Source organism: Penicillium odoratum (genome assembly GCF_028828045.1).
Source record: "Penicillium odoratum strain IBT 22623 chromosome Unknown utg000002l_segment0_segment0, whole genome shotgun sequence".
In the NCBI taxonomy this organism is placed as follows: Eukaryota; Fungi; Ascomycota; class Eurotiomycetes; order Eurotiales; family Aspergillaceae; genus Penicillium; species Penicillium odoratum.
This window is the reverse complement of record NW_026643144.1, coordinates 1,593,131-1,616,591: the sequence shown is the minus strand read 5'-3', so window position 1 is coordinate 1,616,591 and position 23,461 is coordinate 1,593,131. Positions and strand designations below refer to the sequence as shown.

Below are 23,461 nucleotides of genomic sequence, written 5' to 3'. Positions count from 1 at the left end.
CGCGAGGCGACGACATACTTTTGATCACTTTGCATGATCTAGGCCTTTTTGCATGACCTCATGTTCTCTTTTGGTTTTCCGCTTAACGGGGTTACGAAATACCACCAAAAGTACCAAACTTGATTCTTATCAAGGTAAATAATATCTCATAAGTAACTACATAGTCACTTCTCATGGTAATTCATACGGAAATATACATTCAGTGTACTAAAAACCCCCGCTTGCTCTGTACCTTCTACGTACCTTCTACTACCTGGTACAACTTACGTATAGTTAGTTATCTGTCCGGGTCTCATTACATAATCGTGTGTACACCGCCCACACCAGCTGACCCAGTGACCGATTCGTACAACGATTGCTCTCTAGGCTTCTCTACTTTCCTGATTCTCTCCCCCCTCCTTCATCCTTTCTGTATTCACTCCATCATCTGTCATCTGCTCTTCTTCCTGCACTTCATCTGTATTGTCAAAACTTAATCTTGGGTTCTCTCCAACCCCATCTTCCTTCCCTAGTACACCCGTCACCTTGTGACCTTATCTCTCTTAGCTTTCCTTTCCCCCCCCCCCCCCCAACATACTCTGTCATCCGCTTTCCCCCGGTGGTTTTCATCATGGCTACCCCGGCTCTTCCATCGCCCCCGGGTCAAGATCAACTTATTACTGTCAAAGTGCTCTTTAATGAGAGTAATCGTCGATTCAAGCTTCCGTTGAGAGATCTTCGGGCTCAAGTGTTCCCGCAGAAGGTAAGAGCGTCTCCACTCTAGCTCCGGACATCCAGTCCGCCCACATTTCTTATCGTGATAACAATCAGTGTCATCCCTTTGCTGGATGGCCACGATGGCTTATCATTCTCATCTGGACATCAACACCAAAATACCCGAATTTGGTTGCTTGTTGACTGACTAATTCGTTTGGTCTAGCTCCGCACTTTGCTCGGTGTTCCGGCGGATGTTAACGTCATCCTCGAACGCTATTCCGACAGCGCCGGTTGCTACATTCACCTTGACAGCGACAACCAAGGAGTCTACAAACAGCTTTACCGGGCAGGTAAAGCTAAATCTAAGCTTCGTATCAAGGCTAGCACAGTCAATTTATCGGTGCCTGCATCTACAGCTACTACAGCACCGGTTGAGTCCATAATTCAGAACCCTCCGAGACATAGCTATCTGGAAACTGTCTTGAGCTCCCCTATTCTTGTCGGTTCCAGTGAAAATATTCCTGCCACCATTACTTCCCCTGTCCCCCCTCCTCCTACTGCTTCCATTGACACCTTGCCGACCGGAGTGTACGGAAGAAAGGAACTCTCAAATATCAGCCAGCCTCACTACCGCGATTTCGAGATGGAAAAGGACACACTTCGCTTCCCAGTTATCTCTCACAGCTCCCCCAGTGGGATGTTCTGCATTGATTGCAATAACTGCGGTCGCTCCATTGCCAACGACCATTACCATTGCGGTATCTGCGAGAATGGCGATTACGACCTGTGTCCCGCGTGTGTCACGAATGGTGCTTCGTGCCGTGGGGAAGGTCACTGGCTTATTAAGCGATCGGTTGAGAACGGCATTGTGACCAACAGCACAACCGAAACCATCGCCCCTCAACAACCGCAGGTCCAGGAGATCAAACCGCTGGACCCAAGCCCAGCACAGGGACCTATCGCTGAGACAGTGGCATCCGTTCCTGCTCATACTCCCGCTCCTGCCCCGGCCCCGGCTGCTGTGCTTCAAAAGGATGAGGCCAGTCAAGAGGAAAAGCCTATATGCAACGGATGTTGTCGTGGTATGTTTTTCTTATTTCCAGTAACAGTGGATCATCATAACCGGTTAACCTTAACAGAAACCGAGGAGAGCAACCTGGTGCGTTGCAACCAATGCGAAGATTATGACCTATGCCTTCGTTGCCTCCTGAGGAACAAGCATGGTCACCACCCTGCTCATTCATTCTCGCTTGGATCGGATCGCAACTTCTGCTTGAAGAATTTGATCTTGTCTCGCTGCCTTCCTGGTCGTCGGTTCCAGCATGCAGCTATCTGTGATGGCTGTGAGAAGGTATCCCACTCCCCTCCTTTCCCCCTGGATAACTTGGAAGTGAACTTACTGACTTGGATCCAGAACATTGTTGGCACCCGCCACAAGTGTCTCGATTGCCCGGACTGGGATTACTGCCCTGAATGCATCGTGGATGCTTCCCAAACTCACCCGAGGCACCGGTTTGCCCCAGTCTATGAAGCTCTTGCCGAGCAACAGCCTCTTCCGGAGGTCCATTTCGGTATCTTCTGTGATGGACCCCTGTGCAAAGACAAGCCTGCCCAGAGCTACATCAAAGGTGTTCGCTACAAGTGTGCTGTCTGTGATGACATAGATTTTTGCGCCAGCTGCGAGGCTCTTCCCACTCACACCCACAACCGAACCCACCCATTGGTGAAGTTCAAGACTCCCGTTCGCACCGTGACCGTAAGCACTGTCACTGACGACATCACATTGGGCGACCAAAATTGTGCTGTTGCATCCCCATCTGTTGAATCTCCGGTCTCCGACTGTACCATCGAGGTTTCCGGAGAGAAGCAGCCAATTGTGGAGCAGGCCCCCGTTGAGGTTGATGCGACCAAGCCTGAGGCCCCCTGCTCTGCCAAATTGGCCGACTACCAGGCTTATTTCATGCGTGATACCATTGCCGACGGTACCAAGCTACTACCCGACACATGCTTCCGTCAGACATGGACCCTTTATAATCCTGGACCCAACGCTTGGCCGGTGGGTAGTGACGTACGCTTCTCTGGTGGAGACGCCATGTTTAACGTTGACTCTGATCACCCATCGGGTGTCGAATCCATTCACTTGGCGATGAAGAGTAACAGCTTGACTGCTCCTGTGGAGCCTGGCAGCACCGCTGACTTTACTGTGAACCTTCGAAGCTCACAGCGCGAAGGCACTGCCATCTCTTACTGGCGTCTAAAGTTGCCCAATGGTACCCCTATTGGCCACCGTCTCTGGTGCGACATTCAAGTCCAGGAAACTGCTGAGCCCGTCGTTGCTAAGTCTGAGGAGTCCGAAACCCCGACTGATGATACCGAGATGACCGGCAGTCGTATGATCTTCCCCAAGTTGGAGAAGGAGTCTCCCGAGACCAGTACTCACGAGGCCGTCACTGCTGTTCGTCCTCCAACTGTTTCGACGGCTTCCGAGGGAGATATTCTCGAGGATGTCGAAAGTCTCACTTTGGATGAGACCGATACTGATGGCGGCTTCCTCACCGATGAAGAGTACGATGTTCTTGATGCTAGCGACCATGAGTTTCTGGAGGCGAAGCAGTCCTTGCCGTAGACAGTCGGCTACCATCATAATAGGGAAATGAAAGGGAAATGAGTATGGGAATTTGAAATGTGGGATATCTTTTCGGACTAACTTGCCCAGTGCCGGTCACTTCTGTCATGACCTTGATAATGGTTTCTGTTTACGTTTCTATTTGATTTTGATGTTTTTCTTTTTTATCTCTTCAGAAGCAAAACTTACTAAACGACTTCAAAAAAACAGATAAAGAAAGAAACACATTGCTTAGGATAGTCAAATGCATTTGCTCTATATTTCCAACATATGTATGTTCGGGCTTCTTTCCGTTAGAGGCTATGACGATCATTGAGTGGGGGAACAACATCCGAGGTTCAAATGTTCTTTCCCTTACGCAGTAACTGTTTCCTTTTACTCCCTTGATTTACCGAACACAACCCATCAATTGATGTTATGGGTTTTCGATCAATATTCGGCCTTGGCTTGGTCGGCTTGGCGGCTTTTTGGCTTCCTATGATTATCCATTTTTTGAAAATCGGGGGTGCATTTCAAACTCCAACACCGACAATACTGGGAGAAGATCAAGGCCCTATCCGCATCGAGGATACCATCCATTGTGAAGATGTGCATCACTATCGCCCAGCTAACTTATTGTTCGCTGCGTGCGAAGATATCAAGGATACCCGTTTTGACTGGTTCCCTGGCCTGGGCCATCTAACGCCCCATCCACCAGCTCGTGGATCAATCCATGTTATTGATCCGAAGGTAATAACTTGATCTACATGTGAGATTGATCAGACACTTACATTTTCTTAGACGTTCAAGTCCAAGAGATTGGCCTTTACAAATTTCGAGGGTTCATTTGTGACGCATGGAATCGACGTGATTGAAGACCCCAAGCAGCAGGACGCGGTGTATATCTTTGCCGTCAACCATTTGCCTAATCCCAAATATTTCGACACAAGCGAACCTCCAGAGAAGACTCCCAAGGCACGCTCTCAAATCGAACTATTCCGCCATGTCTTGCAATCGGATTCCGTGCAGCATGTCCGTTCTATTCTTCACCCGCTCGTGAATACCCCCAATGATCTCTACGCCGTCAGCCCGGACTCTTTCTACGTGACTAACGACCACTTCTACCGGGATGGCACCATGCGTCTTATAGAAGATCTGTACCCACGCGCCAAATGGTCAACAATAATCCATGTCCAATTGGCCACTCTGAAGACAAAAGATGCAACAGTCGGCATTGAGGCTTCGGTTGCCCATTCTGGGCTTTGGAACAACAATGGTCTCGGCCATGGTCGCACCAAGAACGAAGTCGTCATCTCCAGTGCTGTGGGTGGCGAGCTCTATCTGGCCGATCGGCACACCAACCACACACTTTCCATACATACCACAATCCCTTTCGATACGGTTACGGACAATCCTAGCTACTACTCTGATCCTTATCGCACCGACTCGGATGATGCAAGTGGTTTTGTGGTTGCTGGTATCTCAGAGCACCTCAAGCTTGTCAAGACTGCAAAGGACCCGAATGGTCTTGACCCGGTACAGGTCTGGTATGCTCGACCCCGGGCTGGAACATGGGAAAAAAGACTGCTCTTCGAGGATGATGGATCACGGATTCGTACCGCCAGTTCGGCTGTTCTCGTCCCTCTTGAGCCCGAAAATGGCAAAAAGAAGGCATGGTTGTTTTTGACTGGATTTTTGTCGGATTCTATGGTGGCTGTACAAGTTGAGCTGTAATGAAAGCTTCATTCGTTTCGTTCTATACCATATTTGTATGAGATAAGGTTCTGCAGTCCAATTGTACCTCGGCTCGTCTTTATCGATTATTTGGTGCCTCAGGTGTCTATATTTTCCATCATCTCATCTCCGCAAGTAAAAGATCACCATCACTCAACCTCAACCCCTTCCCACCATGTCGTCTCTTAAACGAGGCCATATTGTCCTTCAGTCCTGCCGGAATCAATATGCAGTTCTCCATACATCTCACAAACTCTTCTCAACAACATCCACACTACAATCACGACCGAGCAATAACAAAGCCAGCACAGGCACAGTAGTCGCGCCAGATGCACTCGAAATCAATGCACCATTAAGCACTCTCCCCGCCGATCTCGATCTTCCAGAAACCCTCCCCTCATATGCAGGTGCCCCAGCCAAAATCCAGCGTATTGTCGCCCTCGGCCGAGCATACCTCACCTTTTACAAAACAGGTCTGAAGAACGTCTTCCGAAATTACCGTGCCTCGCTCCCATTACGACGAGAACTTGGTTTACCCGCCTATTTCCCCATTTCGCCACCGCGCAAGGTTTCAAATCCCATCCCGTTGGAAGGGGTGAATGGCGGGCCTGCGCCATCGAGGAATACATATGATCTACGCAATCTCGCACTGGGAAGAGGTCAGTTCCAGCTTGTGAGGCGATCGGCAAGAGATGTGAGACGGATGATTCCGTTTACTTTGATCTTGATTATCTGCGGCGAGTTTACGCCGTTGATTGTTCCTATTATTGGGTCGTCGATTACACCGGCGACGTGTCGGGTTCCCGGGCAGATTGCGAAGGAGCGTGAGACGGCTTCGAAACGGAAGGCTTTGGCTGTGCAGGCCTGGGTGGGTGCAGATGCAGGTGTTGCCCCGAAGCCGGAGAGTGACGAGTCATTCGAGCTTTTGCTAGAGTTGGCTAATCCGGCTTGGGTTGTGACTGCCAGTCCAGCATCTGTCTTGCAGGCGTGTGCCGTATTTGGGCTTGTCAAGAAGCATGATCGCTTTGCTGGGGCTGCCTTGACTGGCTTGATCTATCGACGTCGTTTGTCGCAATATCTGGAGTATCTTGCTATTGATGATGCGATGATTCGGGGCGGTGGAGGAGTCAAAAAGATGAGCTATGCTGAAGTGCGGATTGCGCTGGATGAGCGTGGTGCTGTGGATGTGGGTGACGCTATTCGACAAAGATCAGCTAAAGAAGCCGAATCTTTCGAGAGAGACTGGTTGAGTAAATGGTTAAAGCTGAGGGAGAAGCCACAGTAACGCAACTAGACCAGGTCCTTTGTACAGGTGACCCCGTACGTACAATTATGTAATATGAATATGGGATCAAATTCAGGTATATAAACGCCAACAGAATAGATACATAAATGCAATCTGGAGAATAGATAGATCGTGTACAAGATCAATTTGATGCGTACCAGCTTCAAATCTCAAATCTCAAATCTCAAATCTCAAAGCTCAAATCTCAAAGCTCAAATCGGGGGTATCAAAACCAACAAACCAGTTAACATCAAGATCAAAATTCAAAATCCCCTCAAGCTATAACCTTGGCCGGTAACGATGCTAGTTGATTTTGATTTTGATTTCGCATCTGTTTCGCCCATCGTAACCCACAGCTGTTACACAGGTCTCGATTCCCGCTCGGACCACGTCGCCATTCCGGGGTGTTCTTGGTGTTGCACATCGAACACGATTTCTCCACCGAAATGGCTGTCTGCTTGCGCTTTCGTTTCTTGCGTCGGGTAACCAGGCGTTGTAACTCATCGGATAACATGCGATTTTGCTTTTCCAGTTCACGCAATTCGATCTGCCAGCTGGACCCGCGAGTGGGGTTCAGTTCGATGAAAAGGGTGGCGGGCACGTCGGATGGGGAAATGGCGCGGTTTCCAGTGGGTAGACCGTTCAGGCCGACGACGGTGGAGATATCGGGCATACGTTGCCCTAGAGCGCCGTACTGGCGAGGAGGGTTAGGGTCAGAGGTGGTGAGAGTAGTTCCCTTGCTTGTGCCGGGAACATCAGCCATGGCAGAGTCGTCTGCAGCAGCTGTTGCAGCGGCGGTCGGAGGGAATGCTCGCGCGAATCGAATCTGAGCGACGAGGAATGACGGCCTGAGCCCATCCATCGAGTCTCCGGGGTAAATAGTGGTGTGGGCAGAAAGCGAGTGGCCTTTTTTGTGACGCATCTGGTGTCGGAACGATGGTGGTTCCTTTTTGCTATCGCTGCTATTGTGCTCCTCAAAGAGCAAGATAGCCAAATCCAGGGCCTCTGAGATGGACTCAGGGCCATCCTCAGGCTCCATCAGGTCGTGGAAGCTCTTACCAACCAAATCATCGGGGGTGCGTCCCAGCACAGGTTTGGACTTGCTCGTCACGTACAAGATGACACCCGACAGGGAGATCTTGGCCCACACATCGTTTTCAGCCAGCGCCGCTGAGGAGCCCAGACGGGCGATTTGATCTACCGCGTACACAGGTCGTGGGCGGCCAGTCATCACGAGATATTTGCGGCCTTGGTGAGGGTCAATATGCCAGGCACCATGGCTTTCAAACCAAATGTACCCTTGGTACTTTTTGCGGATACGATACACGACGCTGATTGCAGCTGGAGTTGTGCTCGCCCGCAGATCACGAATCACGGGGCCAATATCGCTAGGATGGCAGACCGTCGATAATGTCTTCCCCACCAGCTCAATAGAGTCGTATTCGAGGACCCGCTTACAGGACGGGGATAGGTATAAGAACTCGCCATTAAAGGACAGCACGTGGATCAGATCATCGGTGTTCTCAACCAAGATCCGATCCAAATAGCTTCGTGATAGGCCAGAGCCTGGGACACCCACGACATTGAGGATGGATGTCACCTCGTCATGGCCAAACTGGGTCGCAAGATCAGGGCGCATGCGGTAAATGTCTGGCGTTGGCACCATGTATTGCGGTAGCTGATCCCGTTGATAGTTGATACTGTAGGTGCCATCGGGGTTTCTCCTAGTGATCGCATCCGGTTTCTCTACCAGATCGACCTGAAATCCAACATAAAAACGATAATCGTCCGAGTTCCACTGAATAGGAATCATGGTGATGAGGTTCATGAAGGGCTGGCCGCCCTTGCGGTAGTTAATAATACTCGCCTGGATCTCACTCCGATCCTGAATCGTTGAACGGAGGCGGTAGACGGTCTGTCCATCCACAAAAGTTCGCTTCATGCCAGGTTGAACATTGCCGTTTGGATCCTGCAGGAAGCGACAGTTTCGGTCGACAATCTCCTCTTTGACGTAGCCAGTCAGCCTCTCAAAGGCTTCTGACACATACACAATCGGACTATCTTCCCGGTGCATATCGCAAAGAACAAAGGCACAGGATAAGTCGACGGCACCTATGTTGATTTTGGGATTCGGACGACCTGCCACTCGGCTCTATAGAGAATTAGACCAAGTCATTCCATTCCTATCACATCACTTACCAAGACTCCCAGAACATCAAAGCCACTGTTGGAGTAGATACCCGTGTGCTCGGTCTTGCCCGCATCAGGAGTATTCAATCCAGGGGACTGGCCTACACATTCCGTCAGTCGTCTGTGTATACGAGCCGGAGCCGGGTGTTACTCACGTTTAGGCTGCGCTGGTTTCTTGGGCTGGATTGCGACGGGTTGAATTGGGACAGCCTGGATTGGGAGAGGCTGAAGAGGTCGCTGTATGGTTGGTGGAGGATACGGTGGCTGTCGCGGGGGCTCTTGAACGGCCTGGGCGGTCTGGATGGTCTGGGTCTGAGTATGATCACTTGGCCGGGAGAAGTCAGATTCAAAACTCCCTGAGGAGTTGTTGCCGGCCGTACTATAAGGTTCGTTCTGTGTGGATATACTCTGGGCCTGTTGATGTTGATGTTGATGTTGATGTTGGCGTTGGTGGTGTTGATGGTGTTGCGGCTGCGGTGGCGGTTGTATTTGCAGCTGCGGTTGTTGAAGATATTGCGCGTGCGGTGCCAAGTTTTGAAAGGATGAAAAGGAGGGATGGAGTTGCGGCTGGTCCATCGGTGCGAGGGTCATGGGGGTGGCGGGGTAGGAGGTGGGCACGTAGTAGGCGTTAGGATCGATGCCCATCTGCATGGCCGGGTTGTTGGTATCATAGGCCAGCATAACATTGGAGAGGCGACCCTCGAGGTCCCCCTGAGGAGGTGGACGATCAAACGGGATCATGTCCATGTTGGCGTCCTGCGACAACATAGGATAGGCATAGCTCCCAGTGTTGGGGAAGACCATCAAGGGGTCATGGGACAGAGATTGGGGGAGGGAGACACCCCCGTCCTCCTGAGAGTCATCGCGAGGGGTGTAAGTCAAGTTGAATTGATCCATGGGAGAATAACCATAGGAGAAGGAAGGATGATATAGGCCTCGGCCTTGCATGGAGTCTGGAAATGCAAAGCTCAGACAATGATCCAAACTCTCGGGAAAGAGGGACCAGCGGGATGGAATCCAGTCACGTTAGACAAGAGACTCCACCTATCATAGATCGAACTGAATAGGCTTCTAGTATAAATTCCGGAATGTTGTCACTGGGTGAGATTAGAAAGGGTTTTCAGATGTTCTTTCGATGATGGAAGAAGGGGAAATTGAATGGTTGAGGAGTCGCTTTTCTCCTCTTTTTTCCTCCTCAAAAGTACAAAAGTGATGTGTGGACCCACCGAATACGATAGTGCTTCATCTTGGAATGACGTATAGCTATATCTATGCCCGTATGTAGATGAATAAACCACATTTAATATTATATTTCATATCACTTCTCTATATTCCCTTTGAATAGATTTCCATATTCAACTAAAACCAACTCCTGTATTGAAGTAATCTATACGAGTGATACGACTCGGAGACTTGAAGTGGATCTATCACATTTAAATATACCTTTTCAAAATGTTATAGAATCATGAGTTGATGAGTTGTAAATTGTAAATTATAATTTATAAATTGTGAATTGTAGATTGTAGATTGTAATTTGTAATTTATAAATTCTATCTCTAGATCTCTAGATCTTTAAGAACTTGAGACTTGGTGTTGTTCAAATGTTAGGGGTTTCCTTATCATTTTACTTCTCCATCTTGCTATCTCCCTTTCTCTTCTCCAACTCCTTTGTTTTGGTTTCTTTGTTTTCTTTACCTGGTCATTACGGTAATATATAAAATACCTCATACTACGGATCAGAGTCACTACCGTATTTCATCTCAAGTCGCCTGGCATGGCCATAGCAGACAATATCTCAATAACCATCTGCGGCGACGGTGGATGCGGTACGTCCCTATAACCTTCTTTCTCCTGGGACCTTGATTCCCCACTTTGATTTGGTGACCATTGTGGTGGGAATTTTATCGCGATCGAGATCTGATCAGATCGGGGTAGGAAAATCTTCCATCACGCTACGGCTGGTCCGTAGTCAATGGGTACATGAGTAAATCTCCCCTTATTCCCCCTCAGGTACCGGTCGCTAACTTGCCGTTATTAGATATGACCCAACAATCGGTATTGTTTCCAATCGTCATGCGATCGCGCGATCGGTACTAAACTATCTGGCCCTCTAGAGGATTCCTACTCAGTGACCCGTATGGTCGATGGTCTCCCCTACTTCCTATCCATCACCGACACCGCCGGTCAAGAAGAATATCGCGGACTATGGACCGCCGCCAGCCTTAAGTCCGATGCCTTTCTGCTGGTCTATGATATTACGAATCCCTCCAGTCTCGAAACGTTGGATCACTTCATGGTGTTGATCAACATGGAGGCAGAACAACGGGTGGAGGACAACCAGCGATTGCGCAAGAAACTCGGTCCCGCCGCGGGACCCGGGGTAGGCATGCCGCCGCCCGTCAGGATCGTTGCTGGGAACAAATGCGACCTGAAAGATAGTCGCGCCGTCAGTTCTCGAGACGGGCTGGAGTATGCGAGGCGAAATGGGTGTGGATTTATGGAGACAAGTGCTCGGGAGATGGTCAACATTGAGGAGACATTTGCTCGTAAGGAAAATGGGGGAAATGAAGGCGATGCAAGATATGCTGACAGAAACTCAGACTTGGTCCGTCGCACTGTGGAAGCCCGTCGAGTTCATGCGCAGGGCCCAGATCGGCCTCCATCTCGAACTGGCCAGTCCGTTCATACAACTGCACTGCCCCAGACCACCACTGATGCTAGTAAGCGGCAGACGCGGTCGCGTCGACTCGGAATTGGTAGAGGCCGAAGACCGATCGAAATGACGGAGAAGGGAGAGGGAGAAGGATGTTTGTTCCGGCGGTTGTTCTGTGCCTGTTAATTTGTATATACCCCTGATTGGTGTTCCTGTAACTCCGTGTACTTTTAATTGAAAATATGGTTGACTGGTTTTGGATCCCAAGCTACCTAGGTAGAGAGTAAGGATTGTAATTCCATATCCATTCATCTTTAACAAATCCAGGTACGGGATAAAGCTCCGTGAACCAGCGATAACCCCAAACAGGGGTCAGGAACGGCGGCATTTGGCATTGGGTAGGACCGGGACATCGAATGAGGTCATTTGCATGGAATAGCTCCATTCTATATACGGAGTACTACTTTGTACATATGTATGGGGAAGTAGATCATTTTATAGAATAAACTCCGTAGGAATCATAGCATTTTGGAAATCCCCAGTATTTGGAAGGACCAGGGGCGCCACAGCTTCTGACTGTATTCTCGTGTTCTGACATTTCTAGACGGAATCCCGATCGAGCAGCTTCTTCCCGATGGTCCACGTCATGGACTCGAAGGTTGCATGGAACCATAGTCAAACCACCGTATCCTTCGTTAAATCATTGGACACCATGTCCAGGGGGGTGATACTCATGAATCACGAGTAATCAAAAATGAAAATGAAAATGAAAATGAAGAAAGCCAACCCGTCCCGTTCTCTTTACATGACAAAATTATGATTTCAATTTATGATTTCAATTGTGGCATAAACCATGTTATGGATGAATAATCTACCTAAATAGGTATGGTGTCCCGTTATATGAAACGGCACAATTATGCCGATTCAATTCATACATTTATGAACTTGACCAGGTCGGCTAACTCACTCACTCACTTACTAACTGAACTACAGACTTCTCCGTAAGTTTTTAAAGGGGTTCGACAAGAGATTCTGACGTCCTATTCTTCTTTTGTTCTATACAAATAATTGTGTGGATCGGAAGTACAATCCTTCCGGATATACGTCAATGTCTCCGAACCCGAAGCTCCGTTCTCCGCTAGTGAAACTCTGTGTTAAGGGCGAAATGCCGAGTTTACCATATCTCCACTTCTGGTAAAAATCATGGAAAATTAAGTAAAAAATCGAAAAAAGAAAAAAGAAATAGAAAAAAGAAAAAAAGAAGGAAAACCGGCCCTGTGATCACCAAAAAGTTCAGTGGATACCTGTAATAAGACTTATGATTCGATCCGATCGATTTTGTTCCATTAAGGATTTCAAAGTAAATTCATGCTTTTAAATCCCTCTTCAAGGAACTCAAAAAGGGCCCCATTCCCCCCCCTCCTTGGAAAGTGTACTGATATATGACACTGCAATCCGATCCTCAAAAAACCCTACTTTCTTACTTAAAAGTCAATTTCTCTCGTGGTTGAATGGTACCATTCCTTCGACATCGTCATTAGATCATTGACTGGTTGACGTCGATCATTCTCCTCATCGGCCGGATTTGGAAGTATAGCTGTCCCAAAAGGAAGTTTCCTCTTCCAATCCTCAACTTTCTCGCCTTCTCGCCTGCTACTGGAATCTTGTTCTCGATCTCCGATTTTACAACAGCTTCCCATCCCACACATCATGGCAGCACGTCAATCATCACCAAATTCCGATCACTCGCACTCGGATAATGTGCGCAAACGTGTATGCAAGGCTTGCGATCGTTGTCGCTTGAAGAAATCCAAGGTATGTCATCAGCGTGAGATGCCATATCTGATCCAGCGACTGATCATATCGCCAGTGTGATGGATCAAGCCCGTGTACGCGTTGTCGAGCAGACAACGCAGTATGCGTCTTCGGAGAGCGAAAAAAGGCCCACGATAAAGTGTATCCGAAGGGGTAAGCATCACATCTTATCTACTTACCTTCGTCACTAACGCAATTTCGTGCATAGGTATGTCGAGATGCTCGAACAACAACAAACCTGGCTCGTTCACGGACTCCAGGAGCTCTACCGTCGCAGCATAACAGGCGAAGGTTGGCCCGGCGATCAATTGAAGGTCGAATCCAACGGTCACCCATTGACACACGACCTTTTGACCCGCTTGGGCGCTCTCGAACCCCTCAAGGGCGAACACTTCCAGGAGAACCCCGAATCCATGCAGCAAGGTCTCTGGCGTCACGGCATGCAGCGTCAGGATTCATCGGACGGCAGCTCCGAAGCTCAGTCCCCTATTGCCCGCACTCGTCTCTCTTCCGATACTTTCTCCCAATCCCAGTCCCAGTCCCAGTCTCAGTCTCAGTCTCAGTCCCAGAGCCAGATCTTACCCCCAACACCACCAACATATCATCAAAGTCCGGTGCGCGCCTCGATCAAGCAAGAAAACCCCATGTCCAATCAGCCTTTTATGTCCATGCAGGGTGTCGTCAACCCACTCGCACTGGAAAGCCCACAGCAATGGTCGGCTAATGGATTCGGCTCGTTTGATGATATGGAGATGATGTCTTCGGCGGATTACTCAACTCTGTCTTTCGATGACCAAATTCCTTCGCCTATGTTCAGTCGTCAGATGCCGATGAACTGTGTTTCGTCGACAGACTATGAGGATTTCAACCAGTTTCTCAATCCGAATCCCACGGAGATCACGTCGATCTAAGGATTCTTTCTCATCACTTCCCTTTTTTTTCTTAATGCCGTATGACGTGATGCATGTATACTATACATGTTTTTCCCTTTTTTTTCTTCTATCTCTTCTACATTCTTTATTCATCGGGGCTATTATCCCCTGGTTATTCATGTACAGTTGGGTTTCTGGGTTTGGGCTTGGCGTTTGGTTCAATAGGTTCATGGCGTTCTATAGGGGGGTTTTCTCTTTCTTTTCCACAATCCACTTGTTTTTCTAGATCGAAGCAAACCGGTTATGACGATTATTCTCCACTTTTTGACTAATCCATCCTTTTTGAAATGTCAGCACGGAAATAAGTTAACTCCATGTTATACGAGACAAGGACTTAGATTGGAATTTGGACCAGAACTAGACCCTGAAGCTCATTCTGATCAATAATCGAAAGCATTGAGTCAGCATCTCAGGTGGGTCAATGATTTTTCATTTTTCATTTGTCTTCTTCATTTTTTTTTTCTTCTTTTCCTTTTGACTCCACATATGTACAAGTCCGAGACGGGAAATATCCGAAATGCCGAGTTGCCGTCTTCAACGAATACGATGACTAAGGCGGAAGTTGAAAATCCCGCTTACAACTTGTTGCACCTGTTAAACCCTGTTAAAGGGGTTAATCCATAATATGTAAGTCTGGGGTAATTCCTTCGGGCTCGGAACCCCGTTTCGTCCGTCTCGGATGGTTAACTTGCTAAAACCCGGTTTCATGGCTGACTTACAGTCTATCCGGAGTTTTTCCGTTAGTAATTAATTCAATTCCAATTGAACAGTTTCATTCTCGTGATACATACTCCCTCTCAGAGTTGTATATAATTACTCCGTATAATATATAAAATAGATGGCTTCCTATTTAGGCTAAACCCTGGTGAACATCTTCAATCGATTTATCCCGGTGGATGATTCCGCCTACTGCGGGGTTCCAACGTCATGTACTTGAGACCCTTGAATCCCACCTTGACATTCATCTAAATCAATCCATCATGTCTGCCCCTGAACAAGCTGCATTCACCTTCCTTCCTCTCGGTGCCATTATCCAGGAGTTCCGTATTGGCGGGAAGAACATCGTCCTGGGCTTCCCCACGCAGGATCACTATATCAAGCACAACACCCCGCACTATGGTGCCACTATCGGCCGGGTCGCCAACCGGATTAAGGATGGTCTCATTAACAATCTGAACGGTCGGGACTACCAGCTGGTGAAAAACAATGGTCCAAATGCCCTTCACGGCGGCGAGAAGGGGTGGGGGAAGCGCATCTTTGATGGCCCACATACCGTCAATCGTCATGGTCGCGATGCCTTGCTCTTCAAGTACCTCTGCCAAGATGCGGAGGAGGGGTATCCTGGTACTGTCGAGGTACGAGTCTGGTATACTGCTAGCAAGGAGGAGGACAAGACTGTCCTGACAGCCGAGTATGAGGTGGAGTTTGTGGGGGATGAGTGTGAGGAGACTATCGTCAACATCACCAACCACAGGTAAGAACGACCCTCCAACATCAATAAAAAAGAAATAAAAAATAAAAAATAAAACCTAACCTCCGAACTAGCTACTTCAACATTGGTGATGGGGCCACTATCACTGGGACCATCGCCCAGCTGGATACTGACGACTACCTGCCCCTCGACTCCACTGGAATTCCAGAGGGTGGGATGGCCAAGTTCCCCCGCAACGTTACCAAACCCTTTGAGCTCGAGGCAACCGGTCCCCATATCGACGATGTCTTCGTTCTGGAGACCGACCCCACCAAGATCCCTCTGGATACCCGTGGCTTGCCCGTTCGCCGCCTTGCTCAGTTCAGCAACCCCACTACTGGCATTCATCTAGAGGTGCACAGCACCGAGCCTGCATTCCAATTCTACACGGGCAAATACGTCAATGTCCCATCTATCGATGGTGCCCCCGCCCACACCGAGGGAGCCGGATTCTGTGTTGAGCCTAGTCGATACGTGAACGCCATCAATGAGCCCGCGTGGCGATCCATGGTGTTGCTGAAGAAAGGACAAACTTTCGGATGTAAGAATGTGTATAAGGCTTGGATTTAAAGCCGAACTTTCTCCGATTATCTCTGGCATAATCCGTATACCTGTTCTAGAAGGCCGAGGCAATCAGTGGATCCCACTTTTTTTTTGTCAGCGGAATTCAAACTTCAGCCTCGGTAGCAAATATGGAAATCCCGCGGTGCCGAGCCGATTTATACTCATGCCGATCTTGCGGTTCCTTGACTCGGCATGCCTTAAAACCTCCGATTCGGCGATTGACTCCGAAAATGGAAATGAAATAAAAATATTTTTAATCAATCTCGAAGCTTTGGATCTTCGAACCAATGACAAGGATCTAATCCAGTATCACATCCCGTTTCATCGTGCCGCTCGAACCCAATTTACAAATGGTCTAGCGGAGATCAAATACTTGTCCTTCCAGAAAAATCCAATGATTGCTTGACTGGGTAATGTGGAGTCTACTATATTCCGTAGAGTTACCAGCTCCAGCCTAAACCAATAAATATGGATGATTACCGGGTCCGTGCCGTGTTTCCGGGCTATATCCGGTCAATGTGCCGAGTTGCGGAAGATTTACTAGTGGACGGGTTAACGGTGGTTTAGCTTGGGAAATCTACTGATCATTTAAAAGTGGAAATCGATCAATTATTGGTTTTGCTCTGTGCTTTGTGGAGTAGATGCGATCTGCATAGTCCATTGGTGATTAGTTCATAAAGTATAGGTATCTATGTACTAACTAGACCTAGTTCCAAGCTTCTTCAAATTCCAAGGCTGATGGCTTGAACTAGCACATTGTGACGTATTTTCACATATACATATGTACTATGACGTTCTGTTCATGCGCATATATAGTATATATGTATACATATATCTTATACATATGAATTGAAATCTTTATAGCGAGACAACTGATTTCTGCCACCGTCGTTTGGATAATTCCTAAACATCAATAATAACCATACATACATCCATGACCAGTAGGCTAGGATAGGCCTTTCACGTGACCCTCCGATCCAATCCGATCCCCGCGGGGAGAAGCAAGCAACATCCAAATCCCGTAGATCTTCCCCCACCTACCACTAACACAATGGCCTCAACATACGGTGATGTGCGGCATCTGCTGCCTGGTAATTATAAGCGCCTTATTGCCGATTGGCTAGAGGAGGACTGTCCTAGTTTGGACTATGGTGGTTTTGTCGTCGGCGAATCAGAGGGTGAGGCTCGGTTATTGGGAAAGAGCAAGGTGAATCCAACAAATCGATCGAAAACGTATGATCTGTACTAATATCAACACGATAGGGTATCATTGCAGGCGCTCCCTTCGTCGATGAGGTCTTCTCGCAACTTGGATGCACGTACGTATCGTCGGACCTCATATACTCAACTCATTCCTACCCCGCGATCAATCGCTAAAACCCCGCATAGCATTGAATGGCACATCAAAGAAGGCGAATCCCTCAACCTCAACCCCGTACAGCACTGCGCCACCGTCCGTGGCCCAATCCGCAAGATCCTCCTCGGTGAGCGCGTCGCTCTCAACATCCTCGCCCGCTGCTCTGGTATCGCCACCAAAAGCGCTTCCATGCTCGCCGCCCTACGCGCCCAGGGCTGGCAAGGAATTCTCGCTGGAACCAGGAAGACGACACCTGGGTTCCGCGTGGTGGAGAAATACGGTATTCTGATCGGTGGTGCGGACCCCCACCGCCACGATCTGAGCCATATGACCATGCTCAAGGATAATCATGTCTGGGCGTGCGCGAACAACCGCGCTGCGGCAGATGGAGGTGTTGCGAATCCAAAGGATATTGTGTCGATTGCGGCGGCTATTCCGAGGGCGGTGCAGGCTGCCAAGGCGGCTGGTGGGTTTGCGACTAAGGTGGAGGTTGAGTGTCGGAGTGTGGAGGAGGCGAATGCAGCGATTGGCGCTGGGGCGGATATCATCATGTTGGATAATTTCACTGCAGAGGGGGTGCGAGAGGCCGCGCGACAGCTGAAGCAGGAGTGGGCTGGGAAGCAGCGTTCGTTCTTGATCGAGGTCAGTGGTGGCTTGACCGAGGAGAATGCTGCGGCGTACACATGTCCCGATGTGGACATCCTGTCCACCAGCTCGATTCATCAAGGTACCAGCATCGTCGACTTCTCCCTCAAAGTCTCGCTGCGGTAGACATTTATACATGTTTTAATTGTATTAGGGAAACCATAAAAATCAATAAATGAATTATGGAATAGGATACAAGAGAAGACGAAAGAAACAATAAAGTCGCCCAGATTTCCAATTCAACGCCTTCATGACCATCATAATCATCATGGTCCTCTTGTTCATCGCATACATGGTGTACAGTAAGTCAACATGGCTTGGAAAGCCCGAGCCGCAAACAAAAACAGGACGGAAGGGTGGTATATAGTACACAAAAGGAAACAGACTGCGTCTTCACCTTAGACCTCGATATCTAAGATGAGGCCCTCCCCTTCACTGGAGCTTGGATTCTCGTCTGAGACGGGGGCTCGATTACGTCCATCTTCAATGGCCCCCAAAGGTTTGCGGGTGCGCTCGCGTTGAAGCTGATCACGAAGTTTCTGGTTCTCATGGTCACGCTCCTCTAATCGTTTTCGTGCACCGCTACGGTCAAGAAGACGCCCTTCTCGTTCCGCCTTGAGTCGCTTCTCCAGCTCATGCAGTCGGTGAATCCACTTGTCGTCTCCACCTTCCCAGTTGCTCTGTTGTCCACTGCGTGGCCGGTATATCGTTGCCCCTGATGTGTTTGTGTTGACTAATGTGGTACCTGAAGACGAGTAGGTTGGCTGCGGCAGACCCGAGGAACTGCGGGTGAGGGAGCGTGGTTTCTCGCTGCTACCTGATGCCGAATTGTGACGGGCCAACTGTCGCTCTGGGTCTGCCGCTGATGTGACCGATGGGGATCGTGGACCTGAGACCATCACTGCTGCCGCTGCTGACGAGGCCGCGCCATGGCCTCGCGTATTGGATTGCAGCAGATTGATCTCGGCCTTTAACAAACGATTTTCCCCACGCAACTTGGACACCTCGGAAGATGAGTTGGAGCGCGAGTGACCTCCTCCGGCACGCATATTCTTGACGGCTTCCTCCACCCGATCAAGTCGTCGGACACGCTGAGCAAAGGAATGTTCAAGATTTTGGTATTGCTTATTGAGGTCAAACTCCACGGCCCTGATACGGCCCTTGAATTGGGCGACAACACCCTCCACCGTTTTAATTGCGAGCATCAAATTGCGACTGAAGCCTGGCCAAAACAAGATATTACCGATGACTTCCTGACTGGGAAGATTGCCATTTATGAGACTGTTTGAATGCGCCCAATCAGGACCACAGATCGATGAGAGTCGTTTCCAAATAGCCAAGAACATCGTGTTGCGTTCGCTAAGCTGGTCCTTGAACTGTTGCTCAAGCGACGTGAAGCGCTTGCGGTCTTGGTTGCGAGCGTTCTCCAGGTCTGTGATCCGAGAGTTGCTTTGGGTGATGGTCCGAGAAGCCTGCTGGTGAGACTTGAGTGCCTGTTCGAAAGACTGCTTGTCAGCCCGGCGGCCCTGACGCTCGCGCTCTAGAAGCTCTGAGAGTTTCCGAGACTCAAGCCCATGACTCTCTAAAAGAGCATCGCGGTTTCGAAGTAGAGATTCCTTCTCATCCAGTTGCGATCGGACGCTCTCCAGCTCAAGAGCGGTGGATTCCAGCTCCTTCTGAAGCTTCATGATGTTGGAGATCATGCTAGACCGGCTGCCGCTCAGGTCTCCGAGGGTTTCCCGAAGGTTGTTCTCAAGATCCAACAGCCGCTCCCTCCAGGTCGTTGTCTCAATCTCCTGAGTCGATAGGCTCTTCTTTAGTCGTCGCACCTCTTCCTTGGCTGATGAAGCTTCGCGGTTCAGCTCGTTCATGATTCGCTGAACTTCCTGCTTCTCCTTGCTTCCAACCACTTCACGCTGGTGTCGCTCATCCGCGAGTCGTTGCTCAAGCTCTCTTGTCTTTTCTTTCTCGCTGACCAGACTCATGTGGTACGTCTTCAACTCTGATTCCAAGTCCCCGATGCGAATCTTGTCGCCATCTTGCTCTTCTCGAAGGAATGCAATCTCGTTCTGGCTGGACTCGATTTGCACCGTCAGCCTCTGTACCTTGGTGTTGGCCTCAAACAGGCTCTTCTCCAGAGACTCCATCTCGCCATGGGTTTCTTCAAGCTCTTGCTGAACAGCCTTATACCGCTCTAGATTGTTCTGCGCATCTTCTTCGAGTCGAATAATCCCCTCGCTAGCCGAGCGCATCTCTGCCTGCAGCACCCTTAGGCTCTCATCTTGGTTCCTCAATTCTTCACCCATGCGCTGACATTCAACAATCTTCTGATCAAGCTCTTCGCCTAGGGCATCCAGTTCCTCCTGAGCTTCGGCTCTGAGATCTTGAAAGGCAGCATCGCGCTCATCGGCCATCTGAAGGGCCTGGTCTCGCTCTTGAAGGACTTGGTCTCGCTCTCGAAGAACCTGGTCTCGCTCCTGCTGCAAATTCGTCATTTCCTCTTCAGCTTGATCCACATCAGCCTGATATGCTGCATCAAGAGCCTCCAGTTCCCTGACGTATTCATCCAGCTGGCTGCGAATCGCCTGGTTCTCAAGTTTGAGGGTCGACACTTGGTCACGGAGCTGCCCATTCCGAGCATCGAGCTCCTCACGATCCATATCACTGCGTGATACGCCGCCATCGCTGGGCTCAGAACCTGGTCTTGCTTGCGCCCGCGACACTGAACGGTCAAATATACTGTCTCCAGCCACAGACCGGCCGGCATGGCGACCCTGGCCAAGCTTCAATTCTTCGATTTCTTGGTAAAGGCGCTCCTTTTCCCGGTTGCGGGACGTGAGCATGGAGGTTTGAGCGCTGACCTCCTTTCTCAGTTCGGCATTCTCTTGCTTCAAGAGTTCAAGCTCCACCAGAAGTGTGCTATTGGAGGCACTTATTGCAGTAGCGCCGCGGTTGGCCTCTCTGTCCGACACCGAGTTATACGAAACATTCGAGCCACCTCTAGCCCGCGAGGGTAATCTTGGACCAACACCGGCTGAAGTGTAAAGCTCACTTCGAAGACGAATGGTCTCATCTCGTAGCCGGCGGTTCTCATCTTCCGCCTGCTCGCGAGCTGCTGCTTCTGCATCTAGCATATCTTTCCACATGTCCTGTGCAGGGCAAGTAAGTATATGAACATGCAGGAAAATCAGCTGGACTCACCCGTTCCTCTCTTGCTCCTGTTTCCGACACCCCGGAGCGGTTGTCGCTTAGTGATTTCACAATCTCAGCAAGGCGTCGTTTCTCACTCTCCCTCACAATGCTTTCAGACCTCAAACGTTCAACTTCAAGCTCGTAAGTTTCGATTCGCTCCCGTAAATAAGTGATCTCGGTCTCATTTGCGGATTCTCGATCTCCTTCATCTGAGGCATCTGGATCGTGGTTGAGCATAGATTCCTTGTCTGATTGCTGATCTTTCAACTGTTTCTCCAGCTCACGAATCTTGCGCTTTAAACCTTGGCTATCTTTCTGGATCTTTAGTTTGTCTGACTTGAGTTCAACATTCTCTGATATCATTTCCTTGATTCCTTCTTCTGAGCGCTTGTTTAGTGCTTCATTGAGAAAATGAATGCGCATTTTGAGGTCGAAATTTTCCTTCGAAAGGCGATCAATGGTGCTGCTTTGCTCTTTCAGAGTCATGTTGCGACCAAGGCCACTTCGCCCAAGCGCTGGAGTTGAAGCACCGGCGCGCTTTTCAGGAGACGGTCCCATGTTTCCATAGTCTTCTCGGAACCGTTGCGCAAAAGTTGTCGGGACTTGGATTCCCTTGACACGCTCTGCAATCGCTGTATCAGTCGGAAAAGGTTTGTCTTGAGGCTTGGCCTTGGGCGTTGCAGGTGCCGATGCATCGTCGAATCCAGCTTGATGTCGGGAGGACTGTGGTGAGCTCTCCTCTGCCAAAGTATGCAGACTCCCGTCAACTTGCCCAGCAAGAGGCCGTCTCTCAAGGGAATTCTCTTCGCTATATACTGAGACTCCAGACGCCATACTTCCCAGGCTGGTTGTTCGGGTCATGTGGCCGCGCGATCCTGGGTGCAAACCGCCCCAGTTGTCAGACGTTGCTCCTCCAGATTGGAGCGCATAGTCTGCTCCTAGCGTCGCATCACTGTGTGTACCGTCCGTGTTGGTTGTATTATTGCTTGCAATAGAGGAGTGCGAAAGGCGATTGGCAGATTGACGGGAAGTCAAATACTTAGGCCGACTTCCACTGCGTCGGCTACCTCCAGCACTGAAGCTCTGGTCACTGAACAGCCTTGATTGGGCAGGAGACAGACTGCGGGATGAATTTCGAAGCTTGGAGGGTGTCAGCTGTGATTCATCAGACTGGGAAATTCGAGATCTGAAAGGCCGCTCGTCTTGAGAAAATTGGCTGTTATCAGGATTGTCTTCAGACAGCATAGAGTGATTGCGGCGCATATTTCGAAACATGGCGGCAGCTGAAGGGGACGAAGCCAGCGAGTCTAGCGTGCTCTCGTTGCCGACGAGGTCTTCACCATGGACGGCCGTCGTGGGCTCAGCATCATCATGGTCTTTGGTCTCATGGGATTCTTCTTGGTAGTGGCCATAGTCCGGGTTCGTGTCTGACGGGGGAATGAAAGAGAATTGTGATGATTCGGTTTGCTGGGTCATGTCAGGATCGTAACCACCATCGATGCCAACCAGATAGGTATCGTCTGCGCCGGCCCTCGGACCGGTCGCGGCGACATCAATGGTTGAGGGTTCCGGTAGAAAGCTCGACTCCATGTCCATCAATTTCTGACGCATTTCGCGCTCCTCAATGAGGGTCTGGTTGTTCCCTCGCTCATGGTCACCATTTTCGCTTAAGGGGAACAAGCTACTGTCGTCGCGATCGGTCAGGGGAGGAAGGATACTAATGTCGTCGGTATCTGATACAGCCGTTTTTGCTGCGTTCTCGAGCGCTTCGGTGCCTGTCTCAGTGGATGTAGGGATTGCTTTCTCTTGCGCGTCGTGGGTCCCGCTCTGTGTTGTTGAGTCGTCGACGGTAGTCGGGGGGGTTACCCCCCGCGCGTCTTCGGCCATGAAGAAATCCGTACTTTCTAAATCGGCATCTAGGGGTGAAAGGTCTTCTGGGGTATGGAATGCGCCAGAGTCTTGAGAGGGGATGCGCACCGAGGGCGGACCTTGAGTGACGATCGAAGTTGTATTTGGGGCTTTGGTCGACATGGTGACCGGCAGTTCTGGGCGTTGTTTGGGGGTCTCCACCAGTGCTTTTTACCCACTTAAGCCCCCCCTGGGTAAATCAGTGGGATTCAATATTGGAGATAAGGTAAGGATTATAAATTTGACAATATAAGTAGAAATCATCAACATGAAATCCGAAATGTTAAGTTACAAGGCTGAGGCTGAGACAAGCAGGCGCGACTCGACTCAATAACAATGAATCAACAACAACATTCAGGCACCACGTATTAGCTATCGCCACGCATGGATTCTCTGGTGTGAACCGACGTATTT

The 23,461-nt window shown here is 49.6% G+C and overlaps 9 protein-coding genes across 9 annotated transcripts; 7 read left to right on the top strand and 2 right to left on the bottom strand.

Moving 5' to 3' along the window:
- Nucleotides 1-610: 610 nt before the first annotated feature.
- N7520_002612 (ZZ type zinc finger domain protein) lies at nt 611-3,322 on the top strand (the record flags this gene model as incomplete). The annotated part of the gene is made up of 3 exons (XM_057136547.1): nt 611-742; nt 920-1,778; nt 1,836-3,322. 3 exons carry the CDS (start codon nt 611-613, stop codon nt 3,320-3,322), a joined length of 2,478 nt encoding a protein of 825 aa, XP_056999233.1.
- A 417-nt stretch (nt 3,323-3,739) lies between these two features.
- Nucleotides 3,740-5,035, top strand: N7520_002611 (serum paraoxonase/arylesterase family protein; the record flags this gene model as incomplete). Its single annotated transcript, XM_057136546.1, has 2 exons — nt 3,740-4,051; nt 4,103-5,035. 2 exons carry the CDS (start codon nt 3,740-3,742, stop codon nt 5,033-5,035), a joined length of 1,245 nt encoding a protein of 414 aa, XP_056999232.1.
- Nucleotides 5,036-5,210: 175 nt separating this feature from the next.
- Nucleotides 5,211-6,320, top strand: N7520_002610 (uncharacterized protein; the record flags this gene model as incomplete). The annotated part of the gene is made up of 1 exon (XM_057136545.1): nt 5,211-6,320. The coding sequence occupies one exon, from the start codon at nt 5,211-5,213 to the stop codon at nt 6,318-6,320; it is 1,110 nt and encodes a 369-aa protein (XP_056999231.1).
- A 274-nt stretch (nt 6,321-6,594) lies between these two features.
- On the bottom strand, nt 6,595-9,407 carry lreA (uncharacterized protein; the record flags this gene model as incomplete). Its single annotated transcript, XM_057136544.1, has 3 exons — nt 6,595-8,472; nt 8,520-8,611; nt 8,666-9,407. The coding sequence occupies 3 exons, from the start codon at nt 9,405-9,407 to the stop codon at nt 6,595-6,597; spliced, it is 2,712 nt and encodes a 903-aa protein (XP_056999230.1).
- Nucleotides 9,408-10,284: 877 nt separating this feature from the next.
- On the top strand, nt 10,285-11,316 carry N7520_002608 (putative RAS small monomeric GTPase; the record flags this gene model as incomplete). Its single annotated transcript, XM_057136543.1, has 2 exons — nt 10,285-10,336; nt 10,625-11,316. Coding segments are annotated over 2 exons (744 nt in total), but the record flags the coding sequence as incomplete, so codon positions are not given.
- A 1,557-nt stretch (nt 11,317-12,873) lies between these two features.
- N7520_002607 (Zn(II)2Cys6 transcription factor domain-containing protein) lies at nt 12,874-13,889 on the top strand (the record flags this gene model as incomplete). Its single annotated transcript, XM_057136542.1, has 3 exons — nt 12,874-12,978; nt 13,034-13,131; nt 13,187-13,889. 3 exons carry the CDS (start codon nt 12,874-12,876, stop codon nt 13,887-13,889), a joined length of 906 nt encoding a protein of 301 aa, XP_056999228.1.
- A 1,001-nt stretch (nt 13,890-14,890) lies between these two features.
- On the top strand, nt 14,891-15,951 carry N7520_002606 (uncharacterized protein; the record flags this gene model as incomplete). Its single annotated transcript, XM_057136541.1, has 2 exons — nt 14,891-15,384; nt 15,456-15,951. The coding sequence occupies 2 exons, from the start codon at nt 14,891-14,893 to the stop codon at nt 15,949-15,951; spliced, it is 990 nt and encodes a 329-aa protein (XP_056999227.1).
- A 1,045-nt stretch (nt 15,952-16,996) lies between these two features.
- N7520_002605 (nicotinate-nucleotide diphosphorylase (carboxylating)) lies at nt 16,997-18,073 on the top strand (the record flags this gene model as incomplete). The annotated part of the gene is made up of 3 exons (XM_057136540.1): nt 16,997-17,152; nt 17,209-17,264; nt 17,335-18,073. The coding sequence occupies 3 exons, from the start codon at nt 16,997-16,999 to the stop codon at nt 18,071-18,073; spliced, it is 951 nt and encodes a 316-aa protein (XP_056999226.1).
- A 272-nt stretch (nt 18,074-18,345) lies between these two features.
- Nucleotides 18,346-23,170, bottom strand: N7520_002604 (putative anucleate primary sterigmata (ApsB); the record flags this gene model as incomplete). Its single annotated transcript, XM_057136539.1, has 2 exons — nt 18,346-21,096; nt 21,149-23,170. The coding sequence occupies 2 exons, from the start codon at nt 23,168-23,170 to the stop codon at nt 18,346-18,348; spliced, it is 4,773 nt and encodes a 1,590-aa protein (XP_056999225.1).
- Between the last annotated feature and the right edge of the window lie 291 nt (nt 23,171-23,461).